The sequence below is a fragment of the Panicum virgatum genome, chromosome 6N, assembly GCF_016808335.1.
Source record: "Panicum virgatum strain AP13 chromosome 6N, P.virgatum_v5, whole genome shotgun sequence".
Taxonomy (NCBI): domain Eukaryota; kingdom Viridiplantae; phylum Streptophyta; class Magnoliopsida; order Poales; family Poaceae; genus Panicum; species Panicum virgatum.
In genome coordinates this window covers 22,773,897-22,789,487 of record NC_053150.1, presented here as the reverse complement: position 1 = coordinate 22,789,487, position 15,591 = coordinate 22,773,897, and the positions used below count along the sequence as shown (strand labels likewise).

General features: G+C 47.6%; 1 protein-coding gene across 1 annotated transcript; it reads right to left on the bottom strand.

Moving 5' to 3' along the window:
* Positions 1-10,392: 10,392 nt before the first annotated feature.
* Positions 10,393-11,174, bottom strand: LOC120678017. Its single transcript, XM_039959181.1, has 3 exons — positions 10,935-11,174; positions 10,662-10,886; positions 10,393-10,605 (listed from the first exon to the last, which is right to left on the bottom strand). The coding sequence occupies exons 1-3, from the start codon at positions 11,172-11,174 to the stop codon at positions 10,393-10,395; spliced, it is 678 nt and encodes a 225-aa protein (XP_039815115.1).
* Positions 11,175-15,591: the final 4,417 nt, after the last annotated feature.

The window sequence follows — 15,591 nt, the reverse complement described above, 5'->3', positions numbered from 1 at the left end:
TGGCGCTCCTTAAGTACCCATTTTGTTATAAAATTAGGAGAGGTTTTGGTAAATTCTTCGGGATGATTCATGTACTAACCCGCCACTGGCACCTGAACTTGACCGTTTTCGATTTTGTCCTGGATTTTGGAGCATGTTGTATTTTGGCAGGAAATTGGACATTTTCGGAGATGTTTTGACGCATGGTCACAACTGAGCTAAGATGAGGAATAAGGAGAAAAGGAGGCACGCGAAAGATGGAACCGAAAGGGGCCAGAAAGGGCCCAGGCCGGCTGGCCTGGGGCCCTCTAAGCCGGCCGGCCTAGCCCGTTCCGAGGCCCAATCGGCCTCAATTTTCTTCAGCGCGAAGTACTTGTCAACCCTAGCCTGTGTTTTACCAAAACCACCGACCATATCCGCCTATAAATACCCCGAAGCCGCCATCAAAGAGGAGAATCGAGAGGGGGATCAGAGAGGAAGCATCTAGAGACGATTTCCAAAGATCCATTCGAGTTAGACACAAGAGAAAGGCGACATCAAAGGCCTCATCATCCCTCGGCGTCGCTACAAGTTGGAGGACAGCAAGGGATCCATCCCTTGCCGGAGATTTCGTCACCATGATCGACTACGCTTCGCCTAGCTTCATGGGGTAAAGTCCTCATTTGTTCATGGGGTTGTAAGGAGATCTTGAGTTGTAATTGCCGAATCCTTTATGAGATTGATCTATCATGATTCTTGTTGATGATGCTTTGATGCTTAATAGTTCGCAACTTGGCTTTGGGTTTGCTTTGATCTTGCATAGTTTACTTAGATTACATCAACTATCGTGTTCTTGTTGATTCGTTACCGATTATCCTCGTGTAGTGACAGTATGCAGGAGGGAAAGGTTTTGATCTTGGAACACACCTTTGGTAGATTAGATCTGTTCTTCGTTGCTTGGCGATTACATCTCTAGTGATCCTAGACCCTATGGACAAATGCTCTTCATATCTTGTACACACACCTATCATTGCTCACTAGTCTAGATTAGATCAGATTGGTTAGATTAGATCTATTTCACACTCAATCACTCAATATAGATCTTTTACCAACATCATTAGTGCTTAGTTAAGCATAGTAATACACTTGTTCCGTGGATTGATAAACCTTGGGGGAATACTCTAAGGGAAAAGCTACACGATCCGTGCGCTTGCGGTACGTAAATTGGCGGTCTAAGGAGCGTCGACACCAATTTCGATTTTGTTCACAACTCTATCTATATATTTCACTCTGTGCCTTCCCCGGCAACGGCGCCAAAAATGCTTGTTGGCGCCTACCAACGTCACCTAGCGATGACGCCCGCAGACGCCAATTTCGGATGGAAATTTATTTCATGAACGACGAATAGATCCGCAAGCGCACGGAATACCGCTGTAGCATTTTACCTGGGAGTATACCGGGGTGTCATTTATATTTCCGCAGGGAAGGCGATGAGTGAGAGAATATATAGATCAGTTGGTGAGCTCTATCTAGATTAGATATTCTCATGCATAAACAGGGGTAAGATAATAACATGGTAGGAGGTAGTGTGACACACACACAAACTACTCTCTTGGATAAAAGAATAAAGGTTACTTTAGGCCGTGAGCAAGGTAAAAGTCAGAGCTCAAGTCAGCTGTGCTAGGCTAGCTATATCTACACTTTCTCATTAGTTAGCTCGTCAGAGATTAAACTACACAACAGGGAGATCGCTATCGAAGTAACGGGAGGAGCCCGTACACCCTGGCGACTTTATGTACCTCCTACCCCCATACCGAACGTGGAGGATTACTAAAAGGCACGGGCAGGGCTGTCACCACCTGCCGGCTACCTCTACAAAATGTGGGTATAGTTGACATCCAGCAACTCTTAGCTAATCTAGACACCATGTCTACACTAGTAAGGGATACTCTAGTGTCCCACGCGAAGCCCCCACCCTCCGGATGGACAGACATCACACTAGAGCAATCATACGAATACTGGAGCAGTTGATAGAGTTCTAAGAACAAAAGACTAACCATCTCCAGCATAGGGCGATCATGCAATGCAGGCATTTAATAATAACGCAACCATGACAAGAAGCATATACTCGATAACTCAGAATATACTTCAGCAGATATCGGTAACCATAATCTAATTCTATTACAAACGACCGAATATTACAAGACAGAGCTAGAGATGAACCCATACCAGACTCTCGAGCAACTCAGATGACTTGATGACTCCTAGACTTCTCCTAAACTCCACTAAGCCTAAAGACTATGCAAGGAATGCAAGAGAGGAAGAGGTGTGGTGTGTGTGTGTGTTCTATTCTCTACCCACCTTCTATTTATAGCAGGGAGCCACCAACCGCAGCACCCCAAACCGACATTGTGAGCCAACAGGGAAGCGCTACATGCCTTGGTTGAGGCGGTGGGGCCCACGGTCCTGGCAGGCCGACCAGGTAGGTCGGTCGGCCTGCTCGGGCCGCCAACCGCCCCCAACTTCCTGGAGTGGGCTTGTCTTGGTCTCCCCTTCTCCTAAAGTTAAGGCACGGCCTGCCCCAGCTGGGTTTGCTTTAGTTCTTGGGCTTCACTTGGTCCATTTGAGCCTGAATCAGTACTCTGATATTTTCTGTGATTTTGTGTCGGGTCAAAGTGTGCTTGTAACCTGCATATTATCTTGAAAACACAACTTGCATATTCTAAAAGGTAAAGTGTGATTTAGGAACTTTATTGGATAAGGATGCGTGTAAGAAATGCAAACTCTCATGATTTTTTGATCAAGTTGACGCCTGGAAATGGTCGTTAGTGAGTGTCAACAACCAGCACTCACCTGGTCTGCCAAGTGATTTCAGTATCAGCTCTACTAACCAAGCTCGAACGTGGGGGAATGCACTAACTATGAAGCACTATCACCACCTACCGCCTACCCCTCTACACTGTGGGACTTGGAGCAAACAAAGGTAATCTAATGCCTAGACACCACGTATATGCCGTCGAGTACTACTCTAGAGTCGATCATGATTATCCCGTCTTTATCAAGATCCCTCTTCTAGAATATCCGCTAATAGAATGGACGATGATCCTGTAAACAAATGATGACAAAAGAATAACTTTACAAGGAACGCACCGATTAGCCGAACCCGGATACTTACTCAAGTGCCTCGTATCCGTCGAGTTACAAAGCCAAAGATACGCCGATAAGTCTGGTTCTTCTCCATACTCTCTCCTTTACACACTCCCTAAGCTAAGGATACAAGTGGTGGAGCCTCTCTACTCTACTTCTTCCAAAATGTGTTGAATGTGTTGATTATGAATGAGAGAGGGGGTGAGGGAGGCCCCTTGTATAGTTGTGGAGGTAGGGTAGGGGCTACTCCACATGATCCATTTGTATGGTAACCTTATCCCCGGCCTTGAGGAAGAGTATGGGCTACTCCATGTCAAGCTGTTCCTAGACTGGAATCAGTCCAGGTTTGGTCGAACCCTAGGGTTGGCCGACCCCAAGTGGCCCTCCCCTAGGTGTATCTTCCTCTTGGATGCTGACAAGTGGGCCTTGATCTTCTCCATTGGGTGCATTTGCCTTAGCGCGCCTGTTTGCTCTGATTTTTGGGCCCTCCTTGCAAGTGACATATCTGGATAGCGATCTTCTATGCATTTCTCCATGTGATCACTTGTGTTTCTTTCGAAATGCGGCTATGGGTGCCTGCAGATCACAATTCACCAAAACTCGTGGAATTGATTATCAATAAGACCTATAACTATGTTTGGTGATTGGAATGTCATGGAAAATTGCAGGAGTTGAGGGTTGATTTTATAACTCATAAGGATCGTCAACAACGCCCCCACAATTAGCCCTTTGCTCATCCTTGAGTAAAGGTGTGAGGACTAAGGTGGATGCCATTCCTTGAACGTAACATGCATACAAGTTATTCCAAGCTTCTTCCAATCCTTGTGAATCTTTTTGAGTGGCTACCATGCTTTATTGGGTAATTGAAGAATGGAATGATGCAGATTTCAGATTCCTAGCTCTTCCTACTTGGAAACTTACATTTTTAATTTTGAAAACAAGGACATAGTCTTGATCCTCAAATTATTCTCTCAAGTCACTTGTTTTTAAATGTGTATAATCCTCACCAAGACAAAGTTATTGCCTTCTTCTCCTACCAGCTAATCAAGCTTTTCTGGAACTCTGGGTAGGGGTAAAGGGCATGCTTGCTTTGCTTATGTTGCTAAGTCAAACACTAGGTCCAAGAAGAAATGAGTCATACACCCTGATCAATATGTGCTAGTGTTTGGATATTTTTAGTGGATGATGGATGAAGCTCCTTGTCATGAACCATCTCTCTCTTTTTCATTTTCTTTTTCTTTTTCTTTTAAGACATGGGCTATCTTTTCCTCATTTTCTCCCTTTTTTTTTGACATGCCCTTAGAGCATGTGGCATACCTTCTATGGGTATACATCTTTTATTTTGACATGCCTTGTGAGCATGTGTCATACCTTCCTTGGGTATGCATCATTTTTTCTTCTTTTTTCATCATCATGCTTTGTCGAGCATGTTCCTTATTTCTTTTTGCATATCCCATATCTCAGATGATGTGGAGAGAGAGAGAGATGTCATGACATGGAGTTTATTTTGTATGTGTAGCTTGTTGGTGTTTCTTATGCTCGATTAGAATAGATATTCTGCAAGCAAACAGAATCACCGCTGTAGCACTTCACCTTGGAGTATTCCAGGGTATCGTATTTTTCCTCAGGGAAGCACTATGGTAAAGAGTATCATAAATCAATTGATAACCGTACTAGCTTAATCAACCGACTGACTAGACGGGGGTAAGCCAAATAGGTAGGTAGGATAAGTGGCCCAGAAATGACCGAGTGACGCACGGAGACTCTAAACCTTAGAGAGGTAGCAGCTGGGAGGACAACGAGCGAGATAAGACACCTGATACACTTCTGAACTATCGAGCTAGCCTCTCTAGATCAGACTAAACACCTAACTATTTCTCGGGAAAGCAGAGCTTACTTCAGCGGCTGGAAGAGGAAGGACTTCAGAAAGGGATGAGAGGGGAGTCTAACGGCAACCTGTACTACTGTTATGAAAACACCCGAACGTGGTGGACTACAAAGGATGGATAGGGTTGTCACCACCTACTGACTACCACAACGGTTCCATGGGGTGGAACACACTTTCTAGCTAACACTAAGGTCAGACACCACGTCTGCACTCGGTGTTAGGATTTCTCTCATAAGATAAGTTGAGATACTCTAGTCCGGGCGAGAAAACCCATAAGGAAAGTTCCCGATCACTAAGAGAGATAATTTAGCCTAAGCCAGAGGAAAACTTCTGTGCTCAAGCTGAACCTCAGACTTGAGTAAATAAAAGACTACGGAAAGTAAAGCTGACTCCGAAAGTAAAGAAGATAACTTATATTAATAAAGTCAAAAGAAAGATACAAGAGCTATACCAGACTTCCGACGACTCCGGAATCCCGAGCAAGCTCGACTCGACTCTAAATCCCAAGCTACTAACCAACTCTAGAAAGTACAAGTGGAAGAGAAGAGCTCCAATGGTGTGTGTGTTGAGTGAGGGATGGTACCTCCTTTTATAGCCTCCTAAGGTCGGTAACTGGTCGGTATTGCAGGTAGCCTCGGCTGAAAGCAGGTATGACGGTTGTGCTTAGCTTCCACGCCAAGTCCCAGCCTGAGAGGCTTCCAAGTGGGGCCGGCTAGCCTCCCCTAGGCCGGCCGGCCTGGGGATCCTGCCACGTGGCCACCGACCTTCAGACAGTGGCTCTGATCACTTCCTTGAGGCGGTTGGCAGTTGGTCTCGCGTCAGTTCTGCAGTTGCTAGGCCGGCAGGCCTGGGGGAGGCCGGCCGGCCTCCCTCTAGCCCATCTCGGCCTCTGACATGGCCGAGGCCTTACTCTGCACTTGAACCTTCTCCAGGGAAGTGGGGTCCTGCAATCTTTGTGGTCTTAGGCTGCCTTGTGAACCTTTGGATGGATGTTGAGGCCTTTCGGTGTTTCCAGTTGAACCAAGGCCTAACCCTCGACTGAGAGCCTCTTGATTGTGTCACATTGTCACTGGTTCGAAGCTGGGGCTTTGCCTGTGGAGGTGCCAGGCCGGCCGTCCTAGGAGAGGCCGGTCAGCCTGGGATTTTGCCCAATTCTGCTGAATTTTGGTGTACCTGTTCCTGGAATCAAAACTCATCCAAAACTCATGGAACTCGTTAGAATTAAACAAAATATGAATGGAACATAGTGTAAAGCTCGTATTATTTCCGAGAAGTTGATGGCTTAGAATGTGGAATTATGGCCGTCAACTCCCCCCAAGCTTAAACTTTTGCTCGTCCTCGAGCAAAGCTTAAACTGAGGCTCGGTGGATCAGGAGTTGCATCAATGTTTACCCCGATGCAGGTACCTTGTGCACAGCATATTACTCTTCCCGTATGTACTTATGAAAAGTTGGCACATACCTAAGGTTTTGGAGGATGGGGCATATTTGTTTTTCATCCCTCAGTCTTGAGCGGTTATTGGATTGAACAACCTTCACCGGAATGTTCCCTGCTACCTGTTCAGGTTCCCAACTCGGATTTTTGCAAGAATTTTCAAAAGAGGTTCAGGTTTCCCAATGGTACTCTCGAGTCACTCAAAGTGTATGATCCTCACATATGGTCGAGAAATCTGACCATCTTCTTCCTATCTCTAAAGCTGATATGTGGAGTTTATGGGAAGGAAGATGTAAGCATACCTTAGTTACCTGTATTGCTTAGCCGAAGGGTGATCCAAGCCGGGGTCGGTACTTAGCCAAATCCAGGTCTCATGGAACATGGGGTTTTTGGAGGGTATGGAATGGATTGAGTGTATGGCTTCCCATTTATTTGAACTCCATAATTTGCAACTTGAAATGGAGAGTGGACTTCTCTTTTTTTTTTAAAGAAGATAACTTCACTCTCCTTTGCTGATATATCTTGAATTCTTTGGAGTTTTGAATGGGAGGCTTTTGTGGAATGAACTTGTGGTATATGAGATGGTGATTGCAGGGGAGACATAACTGGCAAGAGTGGATGTCAATACCCGGAGTGGGTGACTGACAGGCCAGCTATGTTTGGGCTAGCAAATGGTGGATTTTGTGGGATAAAGATCTGTAGGTGGCAAGTACCATTCCCGAAGTGGATACACCATTCGACAAAGCTCAAAGCAACTTCAGATAGCTCAACATGGTTTATGCAATATAAGGCTCTGGATGGGTCATTTTAACCATGGGAAACCTTCACCAAAATTTTAGTTTTAAAAGAATTCCGAGGGGTTCCCTACTAGAGCAGCAGTTTTAAATTCCTGTTTGGGCTATCTCGAATCCCGCAACAACTTAGACTTTAGAAATTAAACTCATGCCTCCACACAACCAAATTTTCAGTGGAACTACTATGTGCCAAATAGTTCAGGTACTAGGAGAGTAAAAAAGTTGTAAGCAAGGCACATACAGAGTTTGAACAGAGCAACTATTCATCATTTCTGAAGTAAGAGCTCACACAAATTTCCACTCATATATTTTATTCAAAGCATGGAAATATTTTTGGGATTTTTTGTTAAGAGATTATTTATTACTACTACTATTTTTTTGGCATGGCTACTGAATGGAAAGAACGAGTGCGATGACTTACCTGGCGGTGTGACTCACCCCAAGCTTCGATGAAGCTCAGTCCTCCTCATCGTAGTCCTGCTCTCCCTCGTCGGGGTCCTCATCATCATCGTTGTTGTTGTTCTCCTCCTCGTCGTCGTTGTTCTCCTGCTGGTATGGCTGGTGCTGCTGGTGCTGGTACGGCTAGGACTGCTGATAGTCCAGCCGAATGTGGATGAAGATGTTCGAGACGTCGTACTGCAAGGTAGAGGTCATCCCCCAGCTCTCCAGGGTGAGCTGGGTGTTGTGTGTCATCGTGTTTTGCATCTCCTGCTGCTGCGTCCCAAGTGTGCTGATGCGGTTCGAAAGGTCTGCGATGCTCTGAAGACTTAGGTCCTCATAGTTGAAGCGTGCCGACGATGAGGGACCTATCTGTGGACCATAAGATGAATGCATACCTGCGGGGTAGTACGGTCCTTGTCCACCGGCGAATCTGCTGCTGCCGGCCTGGTACGTGTCATAGTTGTAATGACCGTACGCCTCCTCGAAGCTCATGTTCTCCGTGGATGGCCCCGGCTGTGCCAAGGCGTGTCGTGAAGGACCTGCTTTGGCTTGTCCGCGCCGTGTCTTGCTCCTCGTCTGTGGACCTACAACACTCCGTCTCAGGCAAGAAGGTGACTTCGGCGCCCTCCATCGCTTTGACATACCTCGCCACACGGGTGACCAGTGGGGTTATGTCGATGGGGGCTTTTGGCCGTAATCATCTTCTGCCAATGAGCAAGCATGCTCCGGACGGGCGGGAAGCAAATCTTGTTTGCCATAGCGTACAGACACTGTAGCTCAGGTGAGCTACAGAGGCGAAGATCTATGTGGGAATGCACAACCATGGCGAGCCCCTTGGCAAGAAACCTCAGAGTAGGATTATGAATTGAAACTATGTTGTTTTTAGTACTCACGGGTTCATTAGAAATTTCACTCCACCAAGAGCTGCGATTATACTGATAGCGCTCAACAAGTGTGTTGGGGTCTAAGACGCATCTTTTAGTAAAGCCCAAAGCAACACTAAATTGTTGGAGAGTCATTTCAAATTGTTCGTTAAAGAACCGAAAGTAAGCTTTAGTTTCAGTGCTGGTTTCTTCAACGGTAAGAGACATAAGAAACTCCATAGTCAAGAGATGCGAACTTGGCTCAACGATGTCGGCGAAGTTCTCCCATCCGACGGCAGTGAAAGCTTGGTTCATGTCTTGCAGAAGTCCCGTCATGATCAGGAAGCGGGTTTCGAACCTCTTGGCATGGGCATAGATTTGCCTCTTCAGTAGCTCGAGTGCTTGCCGCTCGTAGTCGTTCTTGTAGACGATCTGCTCGACCATCGTCAAAATCCTGATGCGGAAGCGGCTTCTTGGGACTGCGGGAATTTCTTCTTCTTCCCGGGATTCATGTGAGTGGTGACCGGAGTCGACCGACATGTTATCCCGAGAAGAAGAGGAACTCCGCGAGCTTCTCGACCTTCCCGAGAATGCCCTCTTGACCTTCTCCTTTGCTCGAGTGATCATGATGCCTGCAAAAGGTCAGTACGAGCAATACCTGAAGGAAACAAGAAGTTAAGAGGAGGGTTAGCGTTAGTCGTTTGTCGTTAGTTGTTAGTCGTTCTTGCGGGGCGTTTAAACCACCACAACGTTCAACGTTCAGCGAGCCATGAATTTATTAAGAGGGGAAATATTTTTGTGTTTTCTGGTTTATGAACTTCATTAATTACTACTCAAATTTTTTTTCTTAGGTGAGCTAGCACTTGAGTTATTCTCCTAATCAACTCAAAAGAGCTCAATTAGGCAAGGAACTCAAGGAAGAGAGAAGGGATTAGAGAGCTCGGGCTGGATCACGAGTACCTGAGCTTCTGGTGCGCTGAGGACCGTCGGGCTCGCTGGCTTTTATAGCCGCATGCAGAGGCCAGGCCGGCCGGCTCCCTGAGCGGCGTCCGTTGCTCCACGTCGATGCTCTAGCACTTAGGCATGCAGGTATGGTGCTCCCCGTCGGTGGTGATTGGACGTGGGTGGATGGCAAAGGCCGGCTGGCCCTGTTGGGGCCGCTCGGCGTGCCTCTGCATGTTCCCATGCTCCCCCCTTTTCCCTTTGCTTCACCCTTAATCAAAGTCGCCACCCCCTACTGGTTCCTGACAGAAACAAAAGAGGTGGGGCCGGCTAGCCTAGGTGGGGCCGGCCGGCTTAGAGCTCAGCCAAAAATTTTCGAAATTTTTTTGTGAAGTTCTCTGATGCAAAACTTTCAAATTTTAAACATGTGTTGGTTAAAATTCAAAACATGATTATGTGAGTTGAAAAGAACTTTATGCAAGGGAAATTAAACTATCTTATATGCAATGCAAGTGATGGATATGTGCCACGTACCTCATGGCGAGGGCTCGGGTTTTGAGTTCGAAGCCGGACTCTCCATTCCTTCAGTTCGTTTGTCGTCACCGGATGGAGTCTTGGGTGATGACATCTTCTTTCGCCACACCTTCTTGGGTGTGGGTTGTGCTTTGACCTTTACTTCCTGTGAGTCCAGAAATTTCTTACGCTGGATTCGACATTTGGCATTCTTCTGATTATGAAGCTTGATTTACTTCAATTCCTCTTGAAGTCGTAGCTCCTCCTGAATTCGCAGATTCTCCAAGAATGCGATGAGGGCTTCAATATTTGCAAGCGATGGTTTCTGCATCTCTTTCTCAGGTTTCTTCTTGCTTCGGACCTCTTTGACTTGGTTGCATTGTTTGACCTTCAGTTTGAAGGCGAACTTCGCCTACTGGCCATTGATGTTGAGCTGGATTTCTCCGGCACCGACATCAATATGGGCATTTGCTGTGCTCAAGAACGGCCTGCCCAAGATGAGCGGCGTCTTGGCATCAACTTCCATGTCGAGCATGACGAAGTCGACGGGAATAAAGAAATTCTGGATTTTCACCGGGATATTCTCTGCTATCCCTGCGGGATAGTGGACCATTTGATCTGCTAGCTGCAAACACATGGCAGTAGGGGCAAGTGCATGTGGTTAAGTTTGTCAAAAACTACCTTTGGCATGACACTAACGCTTGCTCCCAAGTCGCAGAGGGCGTTGGAGAAATGTTGAGCCCCGATCGAGCAAGTGATGGTGGGGCAGCCTGGGTCTTTCTTCTTCACCAGGAGAGGATCGAGTATAGCAGCGCTACACTCTTTCGTTAACTGCATGTCCTCAGTGGTGGGCAGTTTCCACTTGTTTCCAAGAATATCTTTGATATACTTGGCATTCGTGGGTACCTGCATAGCATCAATAAGTGTTATATTGACATATAACTTCTTGATTACCTCGACGAACTTGCTGAATTGTTCATCGGCCACTGGCTTCCTTATCCTCTCCGGAAACGGTAAGACAGTCGTGTCATGATAGTCCCGTGAAATTCTCGGGGGTTCCACGGGGTCTTCCTGGGTAGCAGGTGTGTTGGAGTCAACGGCCTCCTCCTGCTCTTCATCTTCAACATCGGTACTGCTAGCAGTTACGGTCTTCCGCAGCTTTCCTGCATCCTTTGGGAAAGGTGGCTCTTGCATGGTCTTACCTCCACGCGTGGTCACCGCACTAGCATTTTCTTTAGAGGGTTCTTCCGGTTGCCAGGGCAGTTTCCCCGCATTAACGTTAGGACATGAAGATGCAAGCTGAGCTACTTGAGTTTCTATTATTTTATTAAAGCACAGTTGATTTTTAATAACAGAATTAAATCCCTCTAGTTGCGCAGCCTTAGATTCTAAGATCTTGTCATTTGCAAGAAATTTCCTACTAATGTTATCATTTATTTGTTTCTGGCCGTACACTAGGTATTTTAATTTGGGTTGAAAGCTGTTATTGAAATTCATACCTTGTTGTTGACCGAAGGGGAGGTTGGGCTTGGAGTTCCAACCCTGCAGAGGACGAAATCTCGAGTTGGGATTGTTGTTGCTCCCAACGAAGTTTGCGTCCTCTTGAGTTAAGGGGCACGATGTGCCCGAGTGCCCAGTCTCGCCACATGTTTCACATGTCATACGAGACTCCGAAACTTGATCAACCTCCTGGTGCGGAGATTCCAGCTTCTTCATCAGAAGTTCCAACTTGGCAGTTAACATGTCGACCGTGTTGATCTGATGCACGCCCCTGGGATGGGCTGGCTGCCTTTCTCCTTTGCAACTTTGGTTGGAAGCTATCTTGTCAATCAGCGCCTTTGCTCCCGCAACATCGAGAGAAAGGAAGGAACCACCCGCAGCTGTGTCAATGTGGTCCTCGGCTTACTGATTCAGGCCATGGAAGAAGTTCTAAATGATCAGCCACTCTTCTATGCTGTGGTGTGGGCATGCTTGTATGTACTCCTAGAGACGCTCCCAGACTTCTGGGATGGTCTCATCCGGCAATTGCTGGATTCCGGTGATCCTATTCCGGAGGGCATTGGTCTTGCCCACTGGAAAGTACTTGACTAGGAATGCATTTGAACAAGCTTCCCATGTCGTGAAAGCTTCCTTGTAGAACCACGTCTTGGCCTTCCCTGTAACACCCGGTTTATAAAAGAACATAAACCGAGCAATCATATACGTGCCAGGATCAAGTCACACGTATATACAACAGAATGAACAGTATATCATAGCACATATCACGTAAAAAGACATAATAAAGCGAATACGAATGTTATTTATTACATTAATGACATAAATGTCTGATACAGTGGAAGCGAAGTACAAATACGATAAAAACTCTCCGAAGCTGAAGCAGGGCGCCACAGGGACGTCGACTGGGAGACGAACGCCTAGAAGTCCTCGTAGTCCTGGTAGCGCTGAGCGAACTCCCTCGTGTCGGCAGGAACTGAGCAGCAGTAGCGTAGCCAAGAGGAAAAAGTAGAGAAGAGGCAAGGGTGAGTACAAAACTTGTACTCAACAAGTATAACACAAACTATGAGGCTCTAAGGTTGGCTGACTCAACTGCATTAGCTTTTAATCTTGGCAAAATTTTATTAGAGCTAGTTACTACGAGTTGATGAATTACCATTAACCCAGTTACATAGTAATTAATCAGGATTAAATTATGCAACTACTGAGAGCCATACCAAAACCAAGCCACCAAGGAAACCCCGAGAGGCACCTCCCTCGTCGGAAGGAGACAACCCCACTAATCAAAAGGAGGATCTGGGCCGCTCATAACCGTGAGCACGGCTAGTATACCAGTTTTACACTCTGCAGAGGTTGCACATCTTTACCCACAAGTCGTGAGCTACGCTAGAGGTTCATCACACTTCCTTAGGTGAGATGACTAGCAACTCACTACGAGGCCGTTACAAAGAATCTCGTTGGTAAGGCGTAACCGCGAGAGATAGGTCAGCGACGATGGGGCCCACCTCCGGGGGGTACAAGCACAGGAGCGCAATCCAAGCACAGACCAAGCCGGAGGAGCAGGGACCATTGAAGCTTACTACTCTTGCCCCGCAGGTAAGTTACTCCAAACCAAAAAGACCTAATTAGTAAGCCAAGTCTATCCCATTCTAGCCTTGTGGTAGCGCTGTTGTCCCAGGTTGTCGCTCTATGAACCGGTCCTTATGGAGAGTGGCCAACCAAGCACTAAGCACCGTGCTGGTCCCCTAAACCATGTTTCTACAAAAACCATCTTTTAACGAGACGTGAGCCACTCATCCACACAGAGGGCCACTCTTAGAATTAAGTTCAAGTAAACCATTAGTCAAATTAATTAAAAAGGACCAGAGTGTGTTATAGCGCAGCAACCTAGCACAACTAACCAAAATGCAACCCAAAGGATATATAAATAAAGGATATAAAGTGGCTAGGAATGTCCTTATAGGCATACAGTATTAAATGCAGTATGTAAATGTAATTAAAAGTGATAGGCTGTTCATGTTACACTTGCCTTCCTCATACTGCTCCTGCTGCTGCTCAAAGTGCTCGGAAGACGGCTGCTCCAGGTACTGGTACTGGGGCTCCTCAGATGGATCAACGTCTACTCACGAACACATGGCCAAAACAATGCACAATAATAAGCATACAAGCAAACACTAGCAAAAACTAAGAAATATTACATCAATACATAAAAACAGCAAGAAAAACTAAGCTAAAACTATCCTACGCGTTACAACGATCGCGTGGACATAAAGAACGCCTAAAACGGAGCTAAAACGCATTTTCTAGGCTAAAAACAAGGTTCAGGGGCTTATTTGTAAGAAAAACAGGGTTCCAGGGACTTTTCTGCTAAAACCGAGGACTAAAACGCAATTAAACCTTAGTTCCAGGGTCTAACGTGCAAAAAACTACAGATCTGGATGGCGGGTTAGATTTTTAAAAAGGTCAGGGGCCTAAACATAAAAACCAGGACCCACGTGCAATTACTTTTGCACGCGACTGGACGGCGGGTTGATTTTGGAAGAATCTGAGGGCTCTTATGCAAAAATGACAGGCGAAGTGGTACGTGCCGATCTGGATCGTTGGATCCAGATCTGATGGCCTGGGTTTTAAGGGCGCTGGATCTAATCGTGGCCGTTGCAAACAGATCTGGCGGTCCAGGGCAAAGGGGCGCACGGGCGGCGGCGCTGCTCGCCGGAGCTCTGCTCCGCGGCGGCAAGCTCGTCGGGGAAGGCCAAAACGGCGCTCCAGTGGTCACTTCGAGCGGGGTTTTGGTCGTGGGGCACCACCGTGGCATGAGTAATTCACTGGAGGCCACAGGGAGGTGGTTCGGGGCTCGGACGGGGTTCCTCGACGGCGAGGGCGGCTCGGCGGCCACGGAGTTCGCCGGAACTCGGTGCCTGGGCGCCTAGAGCACGCCAGGGCCTACGGGATCTAGCGCAAAGGGATAAGGGGGCCCAGGTGGTGCTCACCGAGCTTTGGATCGAAGAAGATGGCCGGCGTAGGGCGTTCGGCGGCGACGTCCGGCGGTGGCGCACCGGTGGAGCTCGCGGAGGGAGGTCGAACCGGGGTCGGTGTGGATCGCAGCAGGCCCGGGGAAGCTCCAGGCGTCGAGGCGGAGCCGATGCGCAGCTCGGCCGGGCTCTGGTGCGGCGGAGCGACGGAAACACGACGGCGCAGAGGAGCGGCGTGGGGCGGAGCCGGTGGAGGCGGTTGCTAGGGTTTACGGCGGCGCGGGGGATGGATGGAATACGGGGGTCCGCTGGGTGGTTTAAAGGAGCTAGCGCGGGGATCTCGGCGTCCGCGCCCGAGTTTGGTAAGCCGGCGAGATTTGCGGGCGGAAGGCCGGTGTGTGAGCGGCGGTTGCGGGAGGAGGGAGAAGGTGCTGACGCGCGGGCCCGAGCGGTCAGTGGGATGCGGCGCTGGCTCGCTGGCGTGTGGGCCTGGGGAGCGACGCGGGGTGACGGGTGCGTGCGGGCGACGCGGCCGAGCGAGCGTGCTGGGCCGGGCGAGGGGAGCGGAGGAGGCGGGCCGGGAAAAGAAACGAGGCGAGGTCTCGGGCCAGGTGCGGGGTGGAACCGGGCCGGGCTGACTGGGTCGGGCCGAGCGGGAAAAGGAGGGGAGCGGGTGGGGCCAGTTCTTGGGGTTGGGCTGGGTTTTGGTTTTGGGTTTCTTTTTCTATTTCTTTTTCTTTTCTATTTCTAATTCAAACAAAGTTTGAATTCAAATATAAATTTGAATTCAAACCACACTCAAATAAAAGCATGCACCAGCATGAATGCAACACAAAATTTAAAACCTATGATAAATTTTAATTATTTATAGAACAAAAATTAGATTAAATGCCAACTAAACACAATAAACCTTAGAAATTTAAATGAAGTCAATTAAATTTATTAATAAATGCTGAAATTTAAATTAGGGTGTTACAGACCCTACCCCCTTAAAGAAATCTCGTCCCCAAGATTTAGCTGGGCTGGCTAGCAAAGAGATCTGGATATGTCTTCTTCAGCTCATCTTCTCGCTCCCATGTAGCCTCAGCTTCACTGTGATGACTCCACTGAACTCTGCACATCTTGATGCGCTTGTTCCGAGTGAC

What these genes read in the sequence shown, in the direction of transcription:
- LOC120678017 (XM_039959181.1), bottom strand. Translation starts at nt 11,174, where the DNA reads ATGCAAGAGCCACCTTTCCCAAAGGATGCAGGAAAGCTGCGGAAGACC. An exon ending in AATTCAGCAAGTTCGTCGAG is followed by an intron (nt 10,887 to 10,934) that starts GTAATCAAGAAG and finishes GATGCTATGCAG; the next exon opens with GTACCCACGAATGCCAAGTA. An exon ending in GCGTTAGTGTCATGCCAAAG is followed by an intron (nt 10,606 to 10,661) that starts GTAGTTTTTGAC and finishes ATGTGTTTGCAG; the next exon opens with CTAGCAGATCAAATGGTCCA.